The following is a 22,144-nucleotide window of genomic DNA, read 5'->3' on the forward strand; positions in this document are numbered from 1 at the left end:
TTGCATCAGTGGTCTGGTCTGAAAACTCTTTGGAGCAGAGATCACGTGTACATCTGTGTGGTGTGTGTAACAGGGTCTTCACTTTGAGAGAGCATTTGGCATCTATTGTAAAAATCAATAATATATACAGAAAGAGGATTCTTCTTATTTGAAACCCAAAGGTTTCAAAGCCCTACATTAATTCAATATGCTCTTTTAAATTTCATGGTTGAGTAAGTTTGCAAGTGAACCGTAGTCCTATGAGGAATCACAGGCCACACAAACAAACCAAAGTCCAAAAAGAGATAATAGCCTGAGCAAAGGGCAGAATGTGGATGCAGCGAGGGGGAAGGAAGAAGGAAGAAAGCAGGACAAAAGAAAACAGGTCCACACTCCAAGTTTGAAGGATCTTGTTCAGCACAGCTGCTACAGAGGAAAATGAGCACGAATTACCTACTTTCCATGTTTTGGAAGGAGATGCCTACCTTCTTTTTCTTTTTCGGGATCTTTATGCCTGTGACTGTATTCCTCCTGCTGCTAATTGCCTACTGCTGGATCAAACTGGTAGAAGGTGAGTCAGGGCTCTAGAGCCATGAATGGGTAGGCAGACAAAAAATCTCATACAACAGGCTACCATTAAGCTTGTACCATTAATTAAACTGAAGAGAAATATGATCACAATATTCTGAAGCTGTACTTCATTTAATGACATTTGCTATTTGAAATACGTTACAAGAATTTGTTTAGAACTGGGATTGAACCGTCACTTAAAACTCTATAGTTTCACAAGCTGTACTACAGAAGTTTTCACTGTTCTGTGCTATAGAAGAGGCAACAAAAATGGAGAAAAAGAATAGGGTGGCTAAAGTACAGGTCATTTTCCTCTGTGCTTTCACAATGCATGTCTTCAGTGAGTCAGGTAACAGCAGTTACACCCTGTAACTGGTTGGTTATTGAGTACATGTCTATGTTCTTCCGAAGGTACGTATGGACTTCCACTTTGTACTTAAAAACACATTTGCCATGCTACCTACCTTTTCTGTTCTAAAATCAGCTTATACACATTTCAACTATCCAGCTTCAGAGAGAAACCAAAGTCAGAAACTGTCCCTTCCAGTAAACGCTGGGTGCAATGCATCCAAGAGCTGCAAATCGAGGCTGCTCACCGAGACTGACTGGTCCTGCACAGAAAACGCACTGAACTACAACCCTAGCAGAGAGTTTCTTTCTGAAGGGAAACCCCTGTACCTCACACCATCCAGTTTTAATGGGATGATCATCATGCCTTCCAGGTTTGGGGTTAAGCCTCAGGCTGAATCAGGCCCAGCAGCATATTTTCACTTGCACTGTTCATTTTATGCTTCCAGATGCCAAGACGAGCTCTGGCATGTGTTCAGATCAGTCTTAATCCTTTCTTTCCTTCAGCCCCTCAAAAACATGTTCTTGCAGACGCTGGCCTAAGCTTGTTCCTCAAATTAGCTGCCTTCTGAATCTTTTATCAACAGAGAGTATCAGGGGAGCCAAGATTATATCCTAGATTTCCTCTGTAAACTTCAAGCGCTTCTTGGAACAGCTTGGCAAGAACCTCCTGCCTGGGACAATGGTCCTCAATGTGTGCACTACAGGTTTCAGCTCTAGCAGTTCACCCATGGTCTCAAAAGCAGAGACTTGGATAGGGCAGTCAGGACAATCCTGACCACAAGGCTCTGCAGGTAAGTGGAGACATTCACTCAGAGGTGCATCAACTTAACAGGAGAAGGCTAGATTTACCCACCAGGGCAGGGTTAGAGAATAACCCTTACCTGGACATCACATCAGGCACTGAAACTCGCACCTCTGTTAAGGTTTTTCTATTTTGCAGCCTTCTGAAAACCCGACAACTCAGCAATTTAACACCATTCTAGAAGCCAGAAAGGTCAGACATACCCAGAAATGTAGAATGAGGCATTTAGACCCAAGGCTGTAACAGAGCGAAAGGGTGTTTGTTTTCACACAAGCATACAGAAGTTGCCTTCAGGATGCTACAACTCAACCATGTCCTGTTCAAGATGGACTTTTCGGATGCTGAATTAATCAGCTAGGGAAGCCTGTTATGCGTGCCTAACCCAGCTCTTCCTTCAGTTATAGATTATCCTTACAGCAAGGTGCTGACAGTTTTTCACATACTAGTAAACAACCACCAAAAAACAGTGTAGTGCCAAAATATCATACAGTTCAGTATCTATGAGGATGGCTAAAGATCAAGAGATCTTTCTGGAAAAAAAGGCTGAAAAGGAAGCTAATAAAATCATTGCATTAGACATTGGATAGAAACAAATAATCATCTCTGTGTCAATCTGTGATAGTAGACATATATTATTATGAAATAAAGCTGGGATACTACTGACTCACTCTTACCTGGTAACGATCTTCCTCTTCTACTCTGGCTAGGATCAAGTAAAAGAGGAAAAGTAGGTGGGTTAAAGATCCCATCAGTACAGGTATCTTGTTAAAGCTCAGGCAATACTTTCCTTAAGCCAAAAAAGCCCATCTAAAAAACCTCAGAGATGATCACATTCATGCTGCATGAACGACTGGTGACCTAAACCAGCTTGCCTTGTTTCACAGTGCCCACATTTCCCTTAGCTGCACTTTCTAAAGGTCTGTAAATAACATACAGAATAAGATGCTAAATCCTGCTTCCCTTAAAGCATTGAATTTTTAAGGTTTGCATTTGTATTGAGTTTAGAAAAATATCAGTTTCCTATATTTCCTGAAATTAGCAATCAAGACTTGAAGAGGTGAATGAATAGGCAACTAATTTGCCAAAGTAATATTGCTTCCATGCCCCTCCACTGCTTTCATAACTGAGGTAGGAGCTTGAAGGGAGCCACCTGGCTGAAAATCTCCTAAGGATGTGAAATGAATGGATTCCTGTCTACTTAATACTTTGGTCATCACAATCCCAGTTACACTTCCAATCCTTTCTTTTGCTTGATCTGAGACTGCCAGAGTCCAGCCTATCATTCAGACATCCAGCCAACTCAAAACTCATCCAGAGAAGCTCTCCCTGTTCAGGCAAGCAGAGCCAACTTCAACTTAATATCATCAGGTGGGCAAAACAACAGATAAGCCTGAAAACAGACTCACCAACAGTCCCTCCCTGACAAAACCTCAGAAATTCAACAGGGTTTAGGTGACTTATTTCCATAGATCTTTCAAAAAAAAAAAAAAATTTGCATTACTAAAAGCGAGGCTGCCTTGTTTCATAATTTCATTTCAAATAAGGATTTCGTTTTCCTCTGTGCAACAAGAGAGGCTCTGTGCAAATATACTGGAACCCACCTTCACATCGTCCTTTCAAGATTCCTTAAAAATAAAACTAGGACCAACAAAACGGCATACCTTTCCCCTTAACTAGCAATGACAAGGGAAACTAACAGCCCATGACAAACGGCTCTATGCTAACTAGGTGCTTCCCACTCTTTTTTTCCTTTCTTCTCTTTTTTTTTCGTTTCTCCATCCCTCTCCAAACATTCTCCAAGCCTCTGACAACACCATCCTGTTCTGAAGATCCAAGGTTGTGGGGGCAGAGATAATTTTTTCTGTTCTGTCTGTATACAGGCAGCATTGGGAGGATCAGACCAATTTGAGGCTCTCATGGCACTGTCAGAGTAAAGCAGAATGCAAATTGCCAGTACAAATTAACTGCTCTCCTAGCTGTTTAAGGATTTTATTCTGATTGAATGCTGGTGCAATGCTGCAAATGAGAAGAGTATTTCTGTTGATGTTAATAGTTTGTGTCAGTGCTTGACTGGACATAGGCACAGTCCCTATCTCACACTCAGAGGACTTTCTTCTACAAACACAGCACACACATGAACATGCTATTTAGGCACCTTTAATTTCATAAGATTAGCTCTTATTATATGCCAGCTCCTTTTCCTCATAAGAATTCACTGTAGGAAGTGAGCACATCATGGAATTCCGTGTTGTTGGTTTTTTTTTTTTTCCAGTTAATAAGGAACTGGCCACGGAACAAGACCCCAGAGAAGCCCTCCTGAATTACCACAACCAGTGGCAGAAACCCAGGAGATCTGGACAAAAACAGAAGAAATGCAAGAACTGAAAGATATTAAGGGAGATTCATGTCTCAGGAAGCAAGCTTAAACCCAGTACCCAGCTCTGCAGGTTTAAAAAGAACCAGCTGCAGATAAATACCACTGAGGAAAACAAAACCAAGAGGAGAAATCAAATGCTGTGCTATACAAAGGAAACAGCTGCTGCTATTCAAAAAGGTCTTGTAACAGTTTTGTTTTCTCACATAAGGCCAACTAAAAAGTACTCTATGCAACTCAGACTCCAGAAAACACCTGCAGTGTACTGTATCAATTCCCTTACATGACACAGGATTCATGGAGGCCAGGGAGGGAAAGTACCTTGCTCACTAACCCTTCACTAGCCTGCTGAGAAGAAAGCTACATAATGAGCTCCTAAGTGAAGTGAGAAGGCGTATATAAAGAAGGCAGTTTTATTAATTTGAAGATGCATAAATAGGAAGTTCATAACACACACCAATGTCTATGGACTTGGGAAGGGTGATTAAGGGAAACTTAACTTGTTTTTGTTAGCTTCTACACTTTGTATGTTTTGTAAAGTATGTTTTCCACAGAATTTGGAAGCAAAATGTATTAGTTCCAGGAAACAAAAGGACTTCTGCTGATTGACCATGCTGAGTTTTGAAACCTCAAGAATATTGAACTAGTATTCTTTAGAACACTTATTATTCCAATAGTAAACCAGTGATCTTGGCTACTCATCAGAGGTTGGAGGAATTGTAACACACATCCACTCACCCCCCACTCCCAAACACCCATTCCCCCACCACTCAAGAAAAGATTGGTCTGGACCCCATGTAAAGATAAAGAAATTAAGTTTAGTAAGCCTTACCACAATATGAAATCAATCTTTTTGATTTCACAAAATGACTAGGAATAGAGATTTAAACTGTTGGAAAGTGACAGTACTCTTTTAACACTTTACTGGGGAATGATGGCATGGATACTGAAGAATACCACATGGATGTTAGGATCTCACATTCAAGGCCCTGTAACCTGCCATGAAAATCCTCAGGCCTTGCCATGTTCCATTCTGTTACTGAAGAGCATTGAAAAATGTTTCTGCTTTCACGCTGACATGAAATAAATTATAGTATCTTATACCACTTCTTTGAAAACAAGTGTCTTTAAATACATGATAGAACCAAATGTTTGTCCAGATAAATTATAAAAACATTCTCTAAATATATATAAATATATATATATATAAAAACACCGACTGCAGGGAAATAATTTGCCTTCATTGTTGTTACTGAGGAATCTTCTTGTCTTCCTCTCACAGCAATAACATGAAACTACAATTCCACTCCCATCTACAGCCAGTAAGCACGTTTAAAACCATCCTGCCTGTGGTTGCTGCTTCTTCACTTCCTGAAGCAGAATTTGAAGTCCTAACATTTAAATAGGAAAGGTACAGAGAAAGGTGATAAGAGTGATAAAGAATCGTTGAAGAGCTTTTGCCTGGGGAATTACTAAAAAGAGAACAACTGCTAGGCATCTCCTGTGGTACCTGCAGCAGTGCTACCAGATGAAGCTAGCAGAGACAGGTTCAAAATAAATACAGATCGGCATTTTTTAAGATACATGGAATGGCAAAAGTGCCCGCCAGATGAATTTTTTTAGAAAGCAATTAGCAAACATATAGAACAAAAATCCACTGAGGCAAATAAATACAAATGGCTAAGAGACCAGTTAAGTCTGAAAATTGCTGAAAGCTGGAATTTTGGAAAATACTACTTTCTACTTTATACGCATCCCTAGGCAACTACTAGTAACTTTGGTCAAAGAGAGGGTTCTGGCTTTCTTAGTCATTTAGCTTGGCCCACTATAACCATTTGTATACACTTACCTCCAAAAACTCTTGTAGGATTTCCTTCATGCAGTACAAACACTACCAGTATCAGCAGCATTGCTAATGCTTGTAATTCGTACTAATATTTCTAATCTAATATCTTTTCCAAGCGCAGTATAAAAAGCAACTGAACAGCCAGGAAATCAAGTTTCACGTGTTCCAGAGGTGTAGACGGGTCAACAGTGAGACACACCAACTGCTCCAAGCAGCACACCTCCACTGTTAACATGCGTAAAAGCTGAGAAGCTCCCCTTTCATCCTGGCCAAAGATACAGTTAGTTGTTTCGATCACTATGAAATCTCACGAACTCTGACCTCTGTCATAGTATTTCATTTATTATCATTTAGTTATTTTCCCCTGTGGCCAAACTAAAAGTTGCCATTGAGCCTGAGCTCAACCAGGACACTGCAAGAAACACTTTGTACTTCCTTGCTCATCACTTTGAGCAATAAAGGTGGCTTGTTTGTTTTGTTTCTGAAGTCTGTTGTCACCAGTTACTGAGTTGTACTGTATGAAATCTTAATCTAGGCAAAACCCTGTAGAACAATTCCAGCAATTACTATGAACCCTTAGGTGACCTTGATTGAAAATAAAGATTAAGTGTTTTTGTGTAGGATCCACATGACTCACTTTTCTCAGTATTTAAGCAGAATAGAGAACTGAAGTATTTTCTCATTAAACGGACCTGTATTTGAAATTGTCTAGGTATTATAAAGCCAGCTTATGATGTGTCTTGAGAACAATTTCTTTTGTTGCAGGTTGCAGTTTCTGTTACAGGTACATTAAAAAAACCCAATGAAAACTCACAAGAATTGCACAATATTCCAGAACATTTGCATAATTACAGAATCTGCAAAGCTTGATTATTTTTAAGGATTGGACACATTTGAGGCCTAACCTTTTCTGCATGACAACAGTTTTTTAATTAGTACATGTTTCATCAATGGAAGCAATAGCTATGCACAAGCTGTGCTCACCTGAAAGCAGTATTAGTTTTTCCCTGACAAAAGTTTCTATTCAGTATTTGAAGAAATACAGCTCTCAGTGAAAGGAATATTGTTTTCTAGAGTATTATGTGCAGTTTTAAGGATTAAATATAATTGCATGTCTAACAAATCAGAAAGATTCAATAAATTGAAATAATATGCTTGCCTACTCTTCAAACAAGTTCTGCAACTAATACTACCCTAAATCAAAAATGCCTCAAAGATTTTATAAAGCTTTCCTACAGTTTTGTCAGAAAAAATAATCCATGAAGACATCCCCTTAAATGCCTATCTCCATTTTGACCCCCACTTATATATCCCAAACTTCCTTAACCTCCCTAACTCAAGTACAGTGTTCTGATAGTGTTCTTATGTTACTTGGCTGGGTGGGGTTCTCTTCTCTCTCTTCAAAGGCCGAATGTCTCTTTTTGAAGAAAAGCAGGTAAGATTGTTCTGCACTGTTTTTCTGGATAATGTGGGATGTAATTGTGAACATCTACATGCATATATAAATCAACATCTTGGTTACTGTTGTCTTCTGTTATCCAAATTATATGAAGCTAAAAGCAATAGGAATTTCTGTTGAGGAAGCATGCTGACAGATGGCAACAATCTAATATGAGAATAGCACCAACAATATATTGCTCAGAAATGAAAGAATGCAATAAGAATATTGCAATTTTGTTGTTGTTACTTGAAGATCGTAGTACCTCTCAACTCAATGAACTCTAAAACCACTTGCAGATTGATTTGCGTTGTGCAAACCTTGTCTTTTTTGGCATCTGAAGATTTCTTCTCTGAATTGCAGAAACCAGGATGCTTACTGGAACATGTCTAAGACAACCTGATAACTTTAGTGTCAGTATTAGAGGCCACCCTTCTGGTCACCCTGGAAACTACTTGTACTACTCCCCCCACATCAAGGTTCTGTGGCTCCTATAATTGTAGTTCTCATAACTGATTTGTTCACTTTAAGTATCTTCCAAGCTTATGTCCAAGTCTCAAAAGTCATACAGAGAATAAACAACTTTATTTTTTTTAACAGAATTACAGAGAGCAAAATATCACTTAATACAACCTCAAGCTGCTATAAACCTAATGTGGCATTTTAACTATACACAGAGTCAACAGCAAAAAAAAAAAACCCAAACAACCACCCTGCAAAAGCAAAATAAAAATAAAATCAGAAATAATTAACAGGCTTTCTCAATGGCAGTCTCAAATGATGGTACTGTCTTATTACTTTATGAATGGAGTCCATCATACACTTTTACTCTGTATCCTAAAACCTGCATTAACCATTAGACAAAGCAGCTGAAACGCATACCTTCTCCATAACAGAAGTCAGTTCTAACATGGAGACAATGAGGTTTAATAAAAAGCAAGCATTCTAACGTGTTTTCAAATAATGGAAATGTTGGAAGTTTGGACACAGTAAGAAAAAAAGCACTAAGGTTTTAAGCTGCCTAGATCATCTCTTGTTGGAAGAAGAGAAAGACATTTTGTACTTCCTTCTTTCCTTATCTGGAATGCTGCAGACGACAAAACATCTGCAAGAAGTTGACCATTGGCACCAAAGTGCAAAAGGAACACAGTGCTCAGTCAGAAGAAAGGTCTGCAACTCCTTCTCCTCTACAGACCATCTCTGCTCCAGAGAGGAGAATCTTAGAACAGAAGGAGTTACAGAGTTACAGTATAAAATTTATCCAAAGAAATATCCTTTTCCAAATTTTAGGAAATGTTGCATTTTATAAAAATCTTTGTTATGCAATACCATATATTTACCTGAATTATCTGAAAAAAAAGTATCTGTAAGTTACTCCAGTAAGAGATTCACTTGAAATAGCTGGAAAATACTATATCTAAATTAGTTAAGATCTCTGCGCACAATTAACACCTGCTCCAGCGAACAATGCTTTCCAGACTTTTTTGTTCACTTTCATATACTTCAGGATGAGCTTAAAAAATACAAGTATCTGTGTAAAAGATCATGACACCTTCTAAAATGTCATTTAAAAAAAAAAAAATCTAAGATTGTTAAGAAGTGGTTATAAAAAAAATAAACAAGATAGATTGTAATGTAATATAGACCAAAGATGTTAAAATGGAGTTTGGTATTGGCATTTAGTTCTTGAACATGTGGTCATCATCGCTAGGCTTGGTGAATTCAGCAGAGTAGTGATGACTTGGAATGATTACAGTTCTTCACGGTCATAAACACGGTCAGTATCATTTTTACTTCTGGAAGAAAAAGGAGGAGGAAGATTATACAAGCATTCATAAAGGATACTTAATGAATGTCACAGAGTCAAAAAGCAATTTTTCCCATACAGGTTATTCTGAGAGAAGGTCATTTAATAAAAAAAGTTGTATTAATTGAAGCTCCCTGCAGTCATAAGGTAAATAGTTGTTCAGTTTATCACTGATGTTCTTGGTACTTTTCCCTTCCCAAAATTCCCACGGTATTTTAATTCACCTCTTGCACAATTTACTGAAAATTTTAATCCACAATTTAGGGCATAAATAAAAATTAAAAATATTTGTTCAATTAATCTAGAGTGCTACGTGTCTCACTTTTATTACACAAAACAAGTCTACACAAATGATACTGCTGTACTCATCAGCACAGAGCTTTCATCATCTAAGCAATATTCGTGGCATGATTCCACTGCCTAAACACAACTGTCCAGAGCCATTTCTGCAGTTCCATCTGCCCTTCAAGTACTACTACAGGAGGACATAGGTCTCTTCCAAGCTGCAGACAGATATTCAAGGCAACTCAGGTGGCCTGTGTTTAGATAACTACTTTTTGCTTAATGTTTAACTAGAAGGCATCAAGCAAGTCACCAGGTCTCAAATACAGAAGCAGTATGGTGAAACATCTTCATTTTTATTCTCAGAGGAACTGGTCAGAAATTTGTGACATCTTTTACATCTGCGATATCTCTGACATAAGTGATGTCAGTGACGCCTATGCTGATTGTGACATCAGTGACATCTGTGATGTCTGCCACTATTGTGACATCAGTGACATCTGTGATGTCTGCCACTATTGTGACATCAGTGACATTTGTGACATTAGTGACATCTATGAAGTCTGAGACGATCGTGACATCAGTGACATTTGTGGAATTGGGAAATTCAGACAAGAACATCTAGTCCTCTGATACACTACAAACACCATTCCACAGTATGCACTTCTCAAAAAAAGCCAAAAAATACCCTCAACAGGCAGAAGAAATTCTTCAAATGTTTTTTCCAAATAAAACTTTTACAAAGTAGTTAATTTGATGAAGGAATAGAATCAATTTCGCAGTTAGTGCATAGTTGATATAGAAATATGCTGCAAAACTGCCAACACTGTTTCTTCCTCTCATGACAGTCCCTTCAAGGAAGGTGTAATTACTTGCACAGCGTGGAATATGTTCAATCCTCCCCCACAAGCAGCATCCTCTTATTTTCATTGTTTATAATATCACATAATGTTATATTAATAAAAAATATTAATGTCATAACATTAATATCCCCGTGAGTGTTGATCTCGCGCTTTGAAACTTGATCTGTTTTGTTTTCCTGGTTTGTAAAGTTATGAGCAAAAACAACTCATTTTTTTCAACACACAATAATCTGACCAAAACACCTCAAACTTAGCTCCATTCTGACGTAAAAACTCCAGCTTCTCCGCAAGCTCAGAGGAAAATTGCCCCAAAACTATAAACATAATTTAAAAACTCACATAATCAAAACAAACATCATAGTTCTAGCACAAAGTGTAGGCCAGGAAAGGCAACTTCAAGCACTTTGACGGACAAGGGAATAAACTATCTGCAGACAGAAGGCAGGCATCCCATTTATTTAAAAGGCAGGTAGATGAAGTGCTTGGGGATACGATTTAGTAGTGGACAGATAAGGTTGGTCTTTCCCAGCCTAGCGATTTTATGATTCTACTGTTAACCTTGTTGACTTCATGGTATTCAACCGCTTGCTCTATGCATTACTGCAAGTAGCAGGAGTTCAGGATAAACTCCCATAAGAGTTGGTGTGTGCAGTGATGGGAACCAACAATTATGCCAACAGATATCTCTCAACGGAAGAAAATCTCTTCCAAGGATCTCACAACATGTACCCTCTTACCGATCATAACATGTCAACAGTTGGCAACATACCTACTCGGCACTGGTGAGACCACTCCTTGAATACTCTGTTCAGTTCTGGGCCCCTCACCACAAGAAGGATGTTGAGGCTCTGGAGCGAGTCCAGAGAAGAGCAATGAAGCTGGTGAAGGGGTTGGAGAACAAGTCTTACCAGGAGCGGTTGAGAGAACTGGGGTTATTCAGCCTAGAGAAGAGAAGGCTGAGGGGAGACCTCATTGCTCTCTACGACTACCTGAAAGGAGGTTGTGGAGAGGAGGGTGATGGCCTCTTTCTCCTAAGTGTCAGGGGACAGGACAAGAGGGAATGGCCTCAAGCTCCGCCAAGGTAGGAGCTGTTCAGGCTGGACATCATCAAAAAATTTTTCATGGAAAGGGTCACTGGGCACTGGAACAGGCTGCCCGGGGAGGTGGTTGAGTCACCTTCCCTGGAGGTGTTTAAAAGATGGGTGAATGAGGTGCTGAGGGGCATGGTTTAGTGATTGATAGGAATGGTTGGACTTAATGATCCTGTGGGTCTTTTCCAACCTAGTGATTCTGTGATATCTTAAGCTTTCCCTTTCCTCAGTCACATCAGCCCCTCCACTTTTAATCCCAATGTTAAAAAAAAGCAAGACTCACAGGTAGATAAAATAAACCAATGCTTTTGCCTATATCTTTCAGATGAAAATATGTCACATATTCCTTGAGAGTGGTCATCTTTAAGAGAGTAGCATCCAGTTGATGCACTTTGTAACTTCTCAAAGTGAATCTTGCATATTTTCTCCTCTGGATCACAGAAGTGATACCCAACAGTGAATTCTGCAGCTCTTACAAAACTTGGGCACAGGAATAAAATTGACCTTCTGAACATGAAAATTTATCAGGATTACGTGAAATACATTCTCTCTTTATAGTAACTTACATAAATTTGGAATCAAGTCAGTGACTCATTGCTCATACATACATTCCTGGCACTTTGTGAATAGTGCTTGTGATATCCAGAAGTCTCCTGAAGCTGCAGCATGAAGTTTATGACAGGTAGTTTCCTTTGGTAAAAAAATTCATTCGATACTAAGGGAATGCATGCCCATACAGGACCTAGAACACTTTTCCATGGGCCACAACAGCCACTATATAAATCACTTGGGAAATAAGAATCATGACAACTCTCATTTCTAACAAAAATACAATATTTATTTCTTTTACCTTGTGTTCCCCTACAGTAACATTGATCAAAATGCTTATTAAAAGAAGTTTTTGTCTTAAGATGTGCCAATAACACATCTGCTCTTCTAGCTAAACAGATTTATCAGTAGAAACTAAGATGTGCCTCAAAGAAGGCTTAAAACACCGGGTTTTGTTTTTTATCTGTTTTTAAATAACTCCCATTGTTAAACCATGTCAAGCAATACCTTTTCCTTGAATCTGAATCCACAACTAACAAAGCCATCAAGTTTGAAAAATGTGAAGCTTCACTTTCATGACATCAACAAGCGTGACAAGCAAAGGAAACTTGAAGCCTTATATACCCAAATAGTCCCTGAGCTTTAAGACATTACATATAATGAGGGCAAGAGCAAATTTATTCAAATGTTCATTCTGATCTGCCTATTGAATGTATCAAGTAGAGCGGGTTATTTCATATATTTGGGCTTTCTGTTGTTTTCGGGTTGGTTGGTTGATTTTTTCATTCCTAGAAATGAGGGCCTAATAAACTGACATGCCTTCAAATACCTCTTTCAACTGATAGGAGGTTTTAATCAGTTTGCAATGTATTTACCTCCTTGCTTGGGAAAATGATAAAAACTTAAAGATCTTAGTGTGCTTAGGATCAAGAACTAGAGGACTAAACTAAAACGCCCAAGTAGGCCCTTTCACTACTAGGAACTCTCTATAGTCTTCCTCTAAACAAGCAAGATGTAAGGCAAAGACTGTAATCACACAGGTAACCAGAAAAATGTGACAAACACTTCATGTTTTGCAGGAATAGCTCAAATTCACTCCAATATAAATTAAAACAACTGGACCAGACATTGTAGGAGATGCCATGAAAGTACTGTGACAAAACTGGGAGATATATACTGGAAGATGCCCAATTAACGTCAGATTAGATTCAAGATAAAAATTCTTAGACTAACAGTCTATTAGTGTCTGTTTCAACTTGCCATTTTTTGTGACATCATTTATCAAAGACCTCCCACATTTTTCAAGCCTTTTATTACAGAATGCAACAGCAAATTGATGCTACGTTTTCTTATGTTAATTATATACATAAGCTTACCGCAAGTCTTTGCTCGAGGACATTTTTAATTTTACTCTTCATCTGCCTCAGCAACTTCAGTTTCTTTGTGCACCACCACTCTTGTGACAGACATGTCAGGGTGCTGTTCTTTGGCTTCTTTGATTGCCTGTGCCAAGGCCTGCAAATGTATTCAAAATATGTAAATCCACAACAGCTAAAAGACACAGATGTGGGGCCAGAGAATGGATGAGCAGCACTGGAAAATTCTTTATAATTGTTCAGAATTCTAAATTCCTGAACCTGAGAGGGCTCAGAGGGGAAAAACCTCAACTAAAACCCAAAACAGTAACACAAAACCCAATAAAACCAACCTACACCCAAAACCCAACAGAAAACCCCCAAACTCCATTATGACAAAAATTCATCAAAATGTTCAGGAAGTAACAGATAACCATAAATTTATTCTGTAACTTTTCTAGCTCATTCCGTAAGACAAAATTTATTCCTATACCTCAGAAGTTTTTGAGCTTCGGCAACAGATCTGCCAAATAAAGACTTAAAAAGAACGTTCACAGTACAAAAAGAGTTCTCTTTAGTTTCCTGAACCAAGCTGAAAGATATTTTGGAATGCATACTAAGTACACTGCTGAAATGCCGGAAGATCATAAAAGAAATTTATTTTTTAGCACAAGAATCTCCTTTTTCTCCTCTTACTAGTTTAAAAGAACTTTCTCTAGTTTAACTCAGGAAAACGTAGATATAAGAATTACTACGTTCCTTATGATCCCACCTCCACATTTTAAGAAATTTTATCTTGAGAGATATAGCTGGCAGTTGGATTAGATGATCAGTGCAGGTCCTTTCCAACTGAAAATGTTCAATCCTATTCTACACAAGGCTTTACAGCCAACCACATAAGAGCATCCTAGGAAGCATAAGAAGTGAAGGAGAGCTTGTGACCTTCTATTTCTTCCCCTGATCTGAATCTTATTTCAGTGAGCTGTATTACTGTTGGAACTCAACACAAGAAAAGGAAGACGAAACTGGAAGGCAGTTAATGCAACCAGAAAGGTTTATATTAATTTTGAAAATTTCTTCAGCCATAGGTGGCAAGTGGAGAAAAAATAACTAATTCTGAAGAGAGACTGGAAACACCAACATTAGCCACCTTAATGATGATAATGAATTTGAAGTCCTGGTAAGGAAATATGTACAGAAGAGAACAAAGTGTGCACTGGTACAGTACTGATGTTTGCTGATGTATTAATTCCCAAAATTTTTTATTAGTTCTTCTTCTACAATATTCCAAGCTAAAAGACAAAAGAATAAACATCCAGCCTGTAGTTTATGCATCTAAAGGGCACCACATCCACTGAAGAAAAAGTGATAGAGATTTAAGTCTGTTGAAGTTTCCCACTGCTGCTCTGAACTTCAGTGATTAATATAATTTTATAATTTCGCTTTTTACTTTATTACCACTTATCACAAAACAAAGAGCTTCAAGAATGAAGTATTGTCTGGTATACTAGTTGTACTGTATAAACTTTCCAGACCTCTGAATTGCACGGAATGTGTGTCGAGACAGACAAGAACCATGCCTGATGCTGAAAAGCCCTGTTGTTTAATTATAAGTTTCAAGAAGAGATTCAACTTGTCAAGAGACACTTTGTGGAGGCAGATGAAAATGAGAAATTAAGTTCTGTGAAAGCTCTCACTATATTAAGGTTAAGAAGTTAAATTAAATCCTGTGACATTGATTTCTACAGCTTTCATAAAGTTAGAATTGGATTCACTGCAACTATCTGGAAGGTAGGATTTTCCATTTGTATTATCCAAGGACTGCTGATGAATTTATTACCATAGTTCTAGATGAAAAACAATAAAAAACCTGTAATTATCACTATAAAGAATAAATAATAGCACTTTCTCAACTATTTTCCTGTGTACTGCTTAAAATTAGGCTTAATAGGAAAGGTAGAAGTGATTTTAAACTTAAGTATATAAAACATGATAAAATACTGCTTTGATACTGATAGACATGAAGCTTACTTAAGATTCCAGAGGATGAAAAATTACTTTTGTTATACAAAATTCTATAAACACAAGTCAAAAACTGTTTTTTAAATTCAAGCTGTTTATGCTTTAATATATTTCAAAGCTTCCAGTCAAAACACATTCAGATGTTGCTGACAACACAACAGACGCTCCTACCTCTACAGATTAATGTATCAAGATAAGATTATTTTACTAATGCTTTTCCTTTCAAATGGCAAAAGCAGCATTAAACAAATTGAGTGTCTCCACAGAAAAGAAATCCCTCTAAAAATAATAAGAAATCCATTCATATGATCCATGATGCAAAGTTACAAATGTTTTTCCTTTCAGTTATAATCTAAAGGCTCCTTATTCACAAGACACAATCACTTAATTTTGCCATGATTAACAGTCAGGGTCTTTATGTCTTCTTACTCAAATTCTCTACCTTTCTCTCATTTCAGGTTTGTAAGTTATCATCTAGATATCACTGGACTACAAAAAGCACACTGGAAGTATTAACAGCTTGCACACTCACCTCATCATGGTCAATATCTGCATCTCCAGTAATGACAATGCGTTTTTCAATTCTTGTTTCTGATACCCCGCCTTTTACCATCTACAGGTGGTATAAAAGAAAAACATCCTTCTAATTATTCCATATCACTACAAAGCACTGCTTTGTGTTGCACTGAAGCAAATAAACTGTGACTGAGTTGCTATTAGTAGTAAATATTCTAAAGACTAAATCATCATTTCCTTTTTCAGTTACACAGTCTAGGGGGCAGGGAGAAAATGTTCAACTCCCACCTTAACATTTCCTTCACCCTTTTGCTTCACCCTAAACAATACTTTTAATGCAATTTTCCAAGAAAATTACAGGAAGTTCAAAGACAAAAGTTCAAAACTAAGCACATAACTCAGCACCATACATAAGAAACTTCATGAAAGACTATTCTGAGGGCTTTGTATTTTTTTCTAGTTCAGAGACACATTATTATATTTTTACCTTTGTAATGTGTGTAGTTGTAGTTGTAGAAATTGACTCTGATGTAATTGTCTGTGCACTCACCAACACACCAGCATTGTCACCAGCACTGCCATCAAACTGTAAGAAACAAAGGGTATTTTTGTATTTTGGCATCCAAAAGCTTTGTTTTCAAAGTAGAAAAGGCTGGGTTTCTAACTAAATGCATTCTTTAGCTCATTTAGAACCAAAACCTAAATAGAAGCCATCCAAGTTTACTGAGTCATGTAAGAGTATTGTTACGGTTCATTCTTGTGGAAAATTTATGATCACAGTTATATTTTCCTTTCAGAAGCAATGTGACATTTCAATCAAGTTTCCAAAACTAGAAATGAGTTATATATTTGCAGACAGCAACTAAGTCCTTATATTAAAAGACCACCTAGAATTTTAGAAGTAATACTGCTATACCTGTATGCGTTTCACTTACCAAATTCATAGTTTAAAACAATCTTGGCTGCTGGGAAAAAAAGTATATTTTTTTTTTTGAAAAGGATTTTCTGGTCATGATCTAGTTCAATCTACAGCTAACTGAAAAAAACAGCTGCAAACAGTACAGTAACTCAGCCACCATACCTGTGGAGATTCATAGGTGATAGTTTTAGTTTCTGTTTGTACAATTGGAACTTCCTTAGTGGAGATTTCAGTTCTCTGTGTGGCATCCGAAATGGTTACCATCTCTGTTTTCACTACTGGAGGCTATGGTGTAAGAAATAATGAATCAATTTGAATGATAGAAGGTGGTTAGTAAAGCGGACCAAGAAAACAACCAGAAGCTCAAGACAATCACAACAGTAATCTAAGTATTTGACTGTCTTCCCAATCAAAAAGCATGCAATAAATAGCAAACTGAAATGAATACTACTATACGAGCCCTCTAGCAGGAAAATTTAATCTCCTAATAACCTTTTCAAAATTCTGTGTTTCAGCCAACAATACATATCACAGAATGCAACTGGTAAAACCAAGCTGCAACCCAGCTACTGAAAATGCGTAAAAAAGCATCACTAGGGAAAAAAATTCAACACCTTAGCTTGCATAAAGGTGATAGTTATTTCAGACAATCTTCCTATTGGAATTAATCTGGGAAAACATCTATAATGGCTCAGTCAACATGCAAATAAAGACAAGAAATTCCAAGGAAATTATGTAAAAAACTTTGTAGTATGTACTACTTCTGGAATAGAAAATAACTTTGGGAACTGGATTTTAAGCAGTTTACATTCAATCTAGTAATTCTGGAAATTAATGGCTTCTTTGGACAACAATATTAAAAAGCCATTGTAACCATTAGAACTCTGATAGCTAACAGAGCTCTCTGCAATATCCCAAAGCAAACTGTTAACCAAAGGTCTGCAAGCCTGTGAACCTGTGACTTATCTTAGAGGAGACTTTCAATATATTTAAGAAATAACAAAAAACTCCCATAACTAGTTAAAGCTTTTTAATATTCTCCTAGATGCATCAGTTGCTATCTCCCATTGGTTTTGGATGCACATGGAGGGAAATCCTAGAGGAAAAGAATAATTCTTTCTCGCCCTCACACACACTTGCACACACAGCAGGCTTTCTTCCTTTCTTCCAAACTATCTGTGTTTTAGGAAGCGTGAGTGTCTGCAACTTCTGAAAGTCTTATGAACTAGTTCTTTCACATCATTGATCAGAAAACCTGTGTATGCAAAAAGAAAACCAAAGCAATAGAGTAAGTTGTTCGGATTTGAGTGAAAAGAAAAAAAAAAAAAAGCCAAGAACAAGCAGGTAGACAACTAGGAAAAACCCCACCAGATTACTGAAAAACTCAGCAGAAGATCATACGCCAACTTAAAGAGATGCAACTCTGTGCTTAGTTTTTCCCCTCTTCTGCTTCCTTATAATAATTACCCCGTAACAAACCCTTTGACCTTCTTTGGTTTAAAACAGCTGATTGTGACTGAAATAAATGCACGCCTCCCTGATTATCTACTGCACTAGAAGACTACATAGTAATACTGTGATGTATGCCTCATTCCCTTACAACACAGTGCTCTCGGCATACTTATTCTAGTCCATAAATTCATAACATTAAAAGGGGAAAAAAAGGCTAGAAAACCACTGAGTAATAAGGGGAAAATGGAACAAAAAAAAAACTTGTGACAGGTATTTTCTAATGTTAATTGCCAGTATTTTCCAATCACAATTACATGTCATGGACATGTCAAAAACAATTGACAAATAGACAAGACAAGACTTAAACATTGGAAACAATAAACATACATTATGTATGTGCATATAAAATAATGGGGAGATAAAAAGGAGATGGCAGTCTTCGGAAGGTTTGCCTTACTGGTGATTCTCACTCAGTTCTAGCAAAAAGTCAGAAACCATAACTGAAGGAGACAATTTCACTGCCCATGAATGGTTTCCCCTTCCAAATGATCTGAATACTGCTGGATGCCTGAAGAGCTGGAGGAATACGAGAAGAAGAAAGGCAGGTATATTTTTGACCCCAAGAAACCTCTGCTTAATCTAGTTGTCAAACTGTTCTACCATTTACCTCAGAACAACAAATTATTTGTGGTGCAACATCAGTGTCAATATGAGACACATCTCCATTGAGTTTGAACTGTTCTTCTTTTTCTCCACCTAAATCTTGCGTAATTTCCTCTGACAATTTCTTTTCTTCTGTAGCTACAGTAACTGCATTTTCCTGGACCAAATCTTCAGCTGTAACTTGTGTGCGCTCAACTGGAACATTTAGTTTACTGCCTTCTGGTGTGTCTTTCACATGCTGCTTTTCTTCGCATTCTTTTCTCTTCACATCTTCCTCCTCTTCATGTTCTTCCCTGATGACTTCTTCAACTGCCCTATGATGTGGCCGGTATTCTCCCACTTCTTCATCCTCACTCTCACTACTACTGCTGCTGCTGCTACTATCTGATGGCAATGATGAAGAGTCCTTTTTAGACAGTTGCTCCACCTTACATGTTTCCCCAGCATCAGTGGTAACTTGCATTTTCCCTTTGTTGGTTTCATCTATGACTAGTGTTTCTTCTATCCCAACCTCTGCCTGCTTCTTCTCCTCCACTATGGCCAGAGTCTCATGTGACCTCTGCACAAAAAACATGGATGAGGAAAAACAAAAGTAGAGTATATGAATAAATTAAAATGAAGGGAACAAAATTAGCTGATGACTGGTTCATGTCATGTAGAAGACAAAATATGGTTGTGATGGTTAACTGAAAGAAAAGGAAATAAAGAATGAAGATGAATTGAAAGAGTTAGAGGCAAATTTAACCATGGAAAAAATCAGGAGAACCTTATCAGCATCGCTGACTCCAGTACAAGGCCCTTCTGCTCTGGAAGCATGTCTCTGTGAAACAGAAAGCAATCAGAGGACAAAAATCAATGCATAACCTTTTTCAACAGTCTAACATACCCCAAGCAAGCTTTAAGAAGACATATATATGATATTAGACAGATACTGTATAATCACTGCAAGACTCCTAGAACCACATTCCTTTTATTGAAATATGCCATTTAAAAGTAGGCAAGAATTAGCCTAGTAATGTCTAACTACATATTTTAGCTGGCTTAAGATTTTAATTATGAAAGACAAGCAAAGCATGAACGTGCTGGTCAGTGATGCTACCCAGACAGTTATTTCACTTGGTTAAGTCAGGAATTTGGAATAAATAGCGCCAAGGGAAAGTAAAAAAAAAATCCATACCTATTCAACATTCTACTATCAGTTTATCAACACAAAAAATAATTATAAAAATAAAGACTACTGAAAGATTTTATTAGCTGTTCATCTTCGGTCTGTGACTTTTGAACTTTAATAGGTAAGAAGAGGGAGACTGTTTAGAGGGTACGTTGTCAGAATAGCAATATGTGATTACCAAGATGATCCCGTTAGTATTCAGTTCGGAGCCAAAATAATGAGATTAAAGCAGTTATATTAGTATTCATTTTGTAACAAAGTGATCTGCGATGAATGTACCAGAAAAGCCTACTGTAAATTACGTGTTGTTTTATTTCGGTCAAAGGTATATTTTAGCGAACGTCTTGCAGCAAAATTTAAGCTCGAAGGCCCAGAACACCAAGCTCCACGCGCCCTCTGAGCCTTAACGGCTGCTCGCCGAGGGCAGAGCCCGCACCTGTCGCGGCGGCGCCTCCCCCGCAGCGCCCTCTGCCGGCCCCGAGCCCGCCCGGCCGAAGAGGATGGAGGTTATCTCCTCTTCCAGGCTCTAGACGGGGCGGAGAAGGGAAAGGAAAGCGTTAGACAGCGACCCACGGAGGAAAGCTCGGGCAAGAGAGAAACGACAGAGGAGTCGGCTGGGAGGAGAGGGGACAGGCTGCGTGAAACGGACAGGACAAGAACGGGTTGACGCTGCTACAAATCCTGGTCCAACACCGCCCCCCCCCCCGACCGTGCACATCGCACGATAAAAACTACCGACACCAGCATTTCCATGAATTTCCCAAACAGAACAGTTAAGTAGGAATTCTGTATTTACTACTGGGATTTTTCCCCTTTTAAAAAGTCCATTTTCCCTGATGCCAGACTGGCTGAGAGCTTCAGGGCAGTCAAATGCATTTGCTTTGAACGACACATACCCACAATGCTCAAATGAGATTTTCTTTCTAACACAGGTTATACACCTGTGTTTTTCGTACGCTTAAACGACCCAAGCACATTCCTTTCTGTTAAAGAATCTGTTTTCTAAAAGCATTTCCCATTCTACTGGGAAAACAAACACTGCTTTAACATGTAAATCATGTTCAGAGCCTGGTCTACTTTCTGTGGTACTATAAATCTGTACAGTAAGGCGAACTTGTACAATTCATGTGGGTACAAGCCTCTAAAAAGGCTAAAATTCTTTACTCCAGTTTTCCTTCCACATGCCTTTGTATTAAGTTAGAAGTAAGAACCATTAAAACAAAAAGTCAACAATCTAACAAATAGCTAATGTGGACATAACACACATTTTGACAGCTTTCAACAAGACACATTGCTGTCTTAGAGAAAGGTACTACAGAGAATCACACGCCAGAGGAAAGCCAAGGTGCCATGCAGACAGCTGCAGTCCATGTGGACTAGCCACGTGAGTAGCGCTGTAGAATCTGAAATGACATGAGTTATACCATGCTACCGTGCATATACAACAGACATGGCATGCAGAAGAACAGAGGAGGAAAAGAAAAAGAAACCCTGTATTTTTTCCCCTACAATATAATTTTAACTATATTTCAACAGCGACTAAGAAAATTCAACATGAAAGCAAGCCACTAAACCTGCCCTCATCAACACTGAATAGCCATCAGGGCAACATGCTCCGTACCCTGATTTTCTTTCCCTATTTTACTGCGTCCAGTAAGTGTTCTTCAATTAACAGATTACATCTAGAGTCAAAAATATTCATGATAGACTTACTGTACTCTGGTACTATATGTTTTCTAACTCGAAGCAGTAAAAAGGCAGGGAAAAAAGTACCCCAACTTTGTGTTACATGGTCAAACTGTGGGCACCTCATCTATTAACTATATATATAATTATAGACAGGAACACACCACATCTTTTTCCATTTTCCCACCTTCAAATTTTTAGGTCTTCTAATGTTTTAGAAAGAAAACCCCAAGCACACAATTTGTTTGAGAATGCAACCCCTGTTCCCTGAGAAGGCATTTAATAAAATGATTAAGTGCATTGATAGAATTGACAGTTTTAATCAAATTACTCAAGTGGCAAGAATGTATCAGCCTGTGAAAATGTTTAAATTCCTTCCAGTCAATAATAACACACTAACATGAAATG

General features: G+C 38.0%; 2 protein-coding genes across 17 annotated transcripts in view; one reads left to right on the forward strand and one right to left on the reverse strand.

Annotated features, from left to right (window-relative positions):
* Positions 1-336: 336 nt before the first annotated feature.
* On the forward strand, positions 337-4,275 carry SMLR1 (small leucine rich protein 1). Its single transcript, XM_069850974.1, has 2 exons — positions 337-550; positions 3,975-4,275. The coding sequence occupies exons 1-2, from the start codon at positions 418-420 to the stop codon at positions 4,085-4,087; spliced, it is 246 nt and encodes an 81-aa protein (XP_069707075.1). The 5' UTR covers positions 337-417; the 3' UTR covers positions 4,088-4,275.
* Positions 4,276-7,926: 3,651 nt separating this feature from the next.
* EPB41L2 (erythrocyte membrane protein band 4.1 like 2) overlaps positions 7,927-22,144 on the reverse strand; it is a 112,270-nt gene continuing 98,052 nt past the window's right edge. For 4 of the 16 annotated variants that reach the window (XM_069851899.1, XM_069851901.1, XM_069851897.1 and 1 more), the window contains 8 exons: positions 20,487-20,576; positions 19,646-19,699; positions 18,884-19,438; positions 16,927-17,049; positions 16,333-16,431; positions 15,862-15,942; positions 13,329-13,467; positions 7,927-9,156 (listed from right to left, as the gene is read on the reverse strand). In XM_069851899.1, coding sequence (XP_069708000.1) covers positions 13,360-13,467; positions 15,862-15,942; positions 16,333-16,431; positions 16,927-17,049; positions 18,884-19,438; positions 19,646-19,699; positions 20,487-20,576 — 1,110 coding nt within the window. In that variant the 3' untranslated portion in view covers positions 7,927-9,156; positions 13,329-13,359. The remainder of the gene's footprint in view (positions 9,157-13,328; positions 13,468-15,861; positions 15,943-16,332; positions 16,432-16,926; positions 17,050-18,883; positions 19,439-19,645; positions 19,700-20,486; positions 20,577-22,144) is intronic. The other 12 variants (XM_069851900.1, XM_069851904.1, XM_069851906.1 and 9 more) reach the window with 5 other exon arrangements.

The sequence above is a fragment of the Phaenicophaeus curvirostris genome, chromosome 2, assembly GCF_032191515.1.
Source record: "Phaenicophaeus curvirostris isolate KB17595 chromosome 2, BPBGC_Pcur_1.0, whole genome shotgun sequence".
NCBI classification, from domain to species: Eukaryota; Metazoa; Chordata; class Aves; order Cuculiformes; family Cuculidae; genus Phaenicophaeus; species Phaenicophaeus curvirostris.

Excerpts from the sequence above, each read along its gene's own strand:
- SMLR1 (XM_069850974.1), top strand. The coding sequence starts at position 418 with ATGAGCACGAATTACCTACTTTCCATGTTTTGGAAGGAGATGCCTACC. Across the intron at positions 551-3,974 it reads CTGGATCAAACTGGTAGAAG|TTAATAAGGAACTGGCCACG; the intron begins GTGAGTCAGGGC and ends TTTTTTTTCCAG.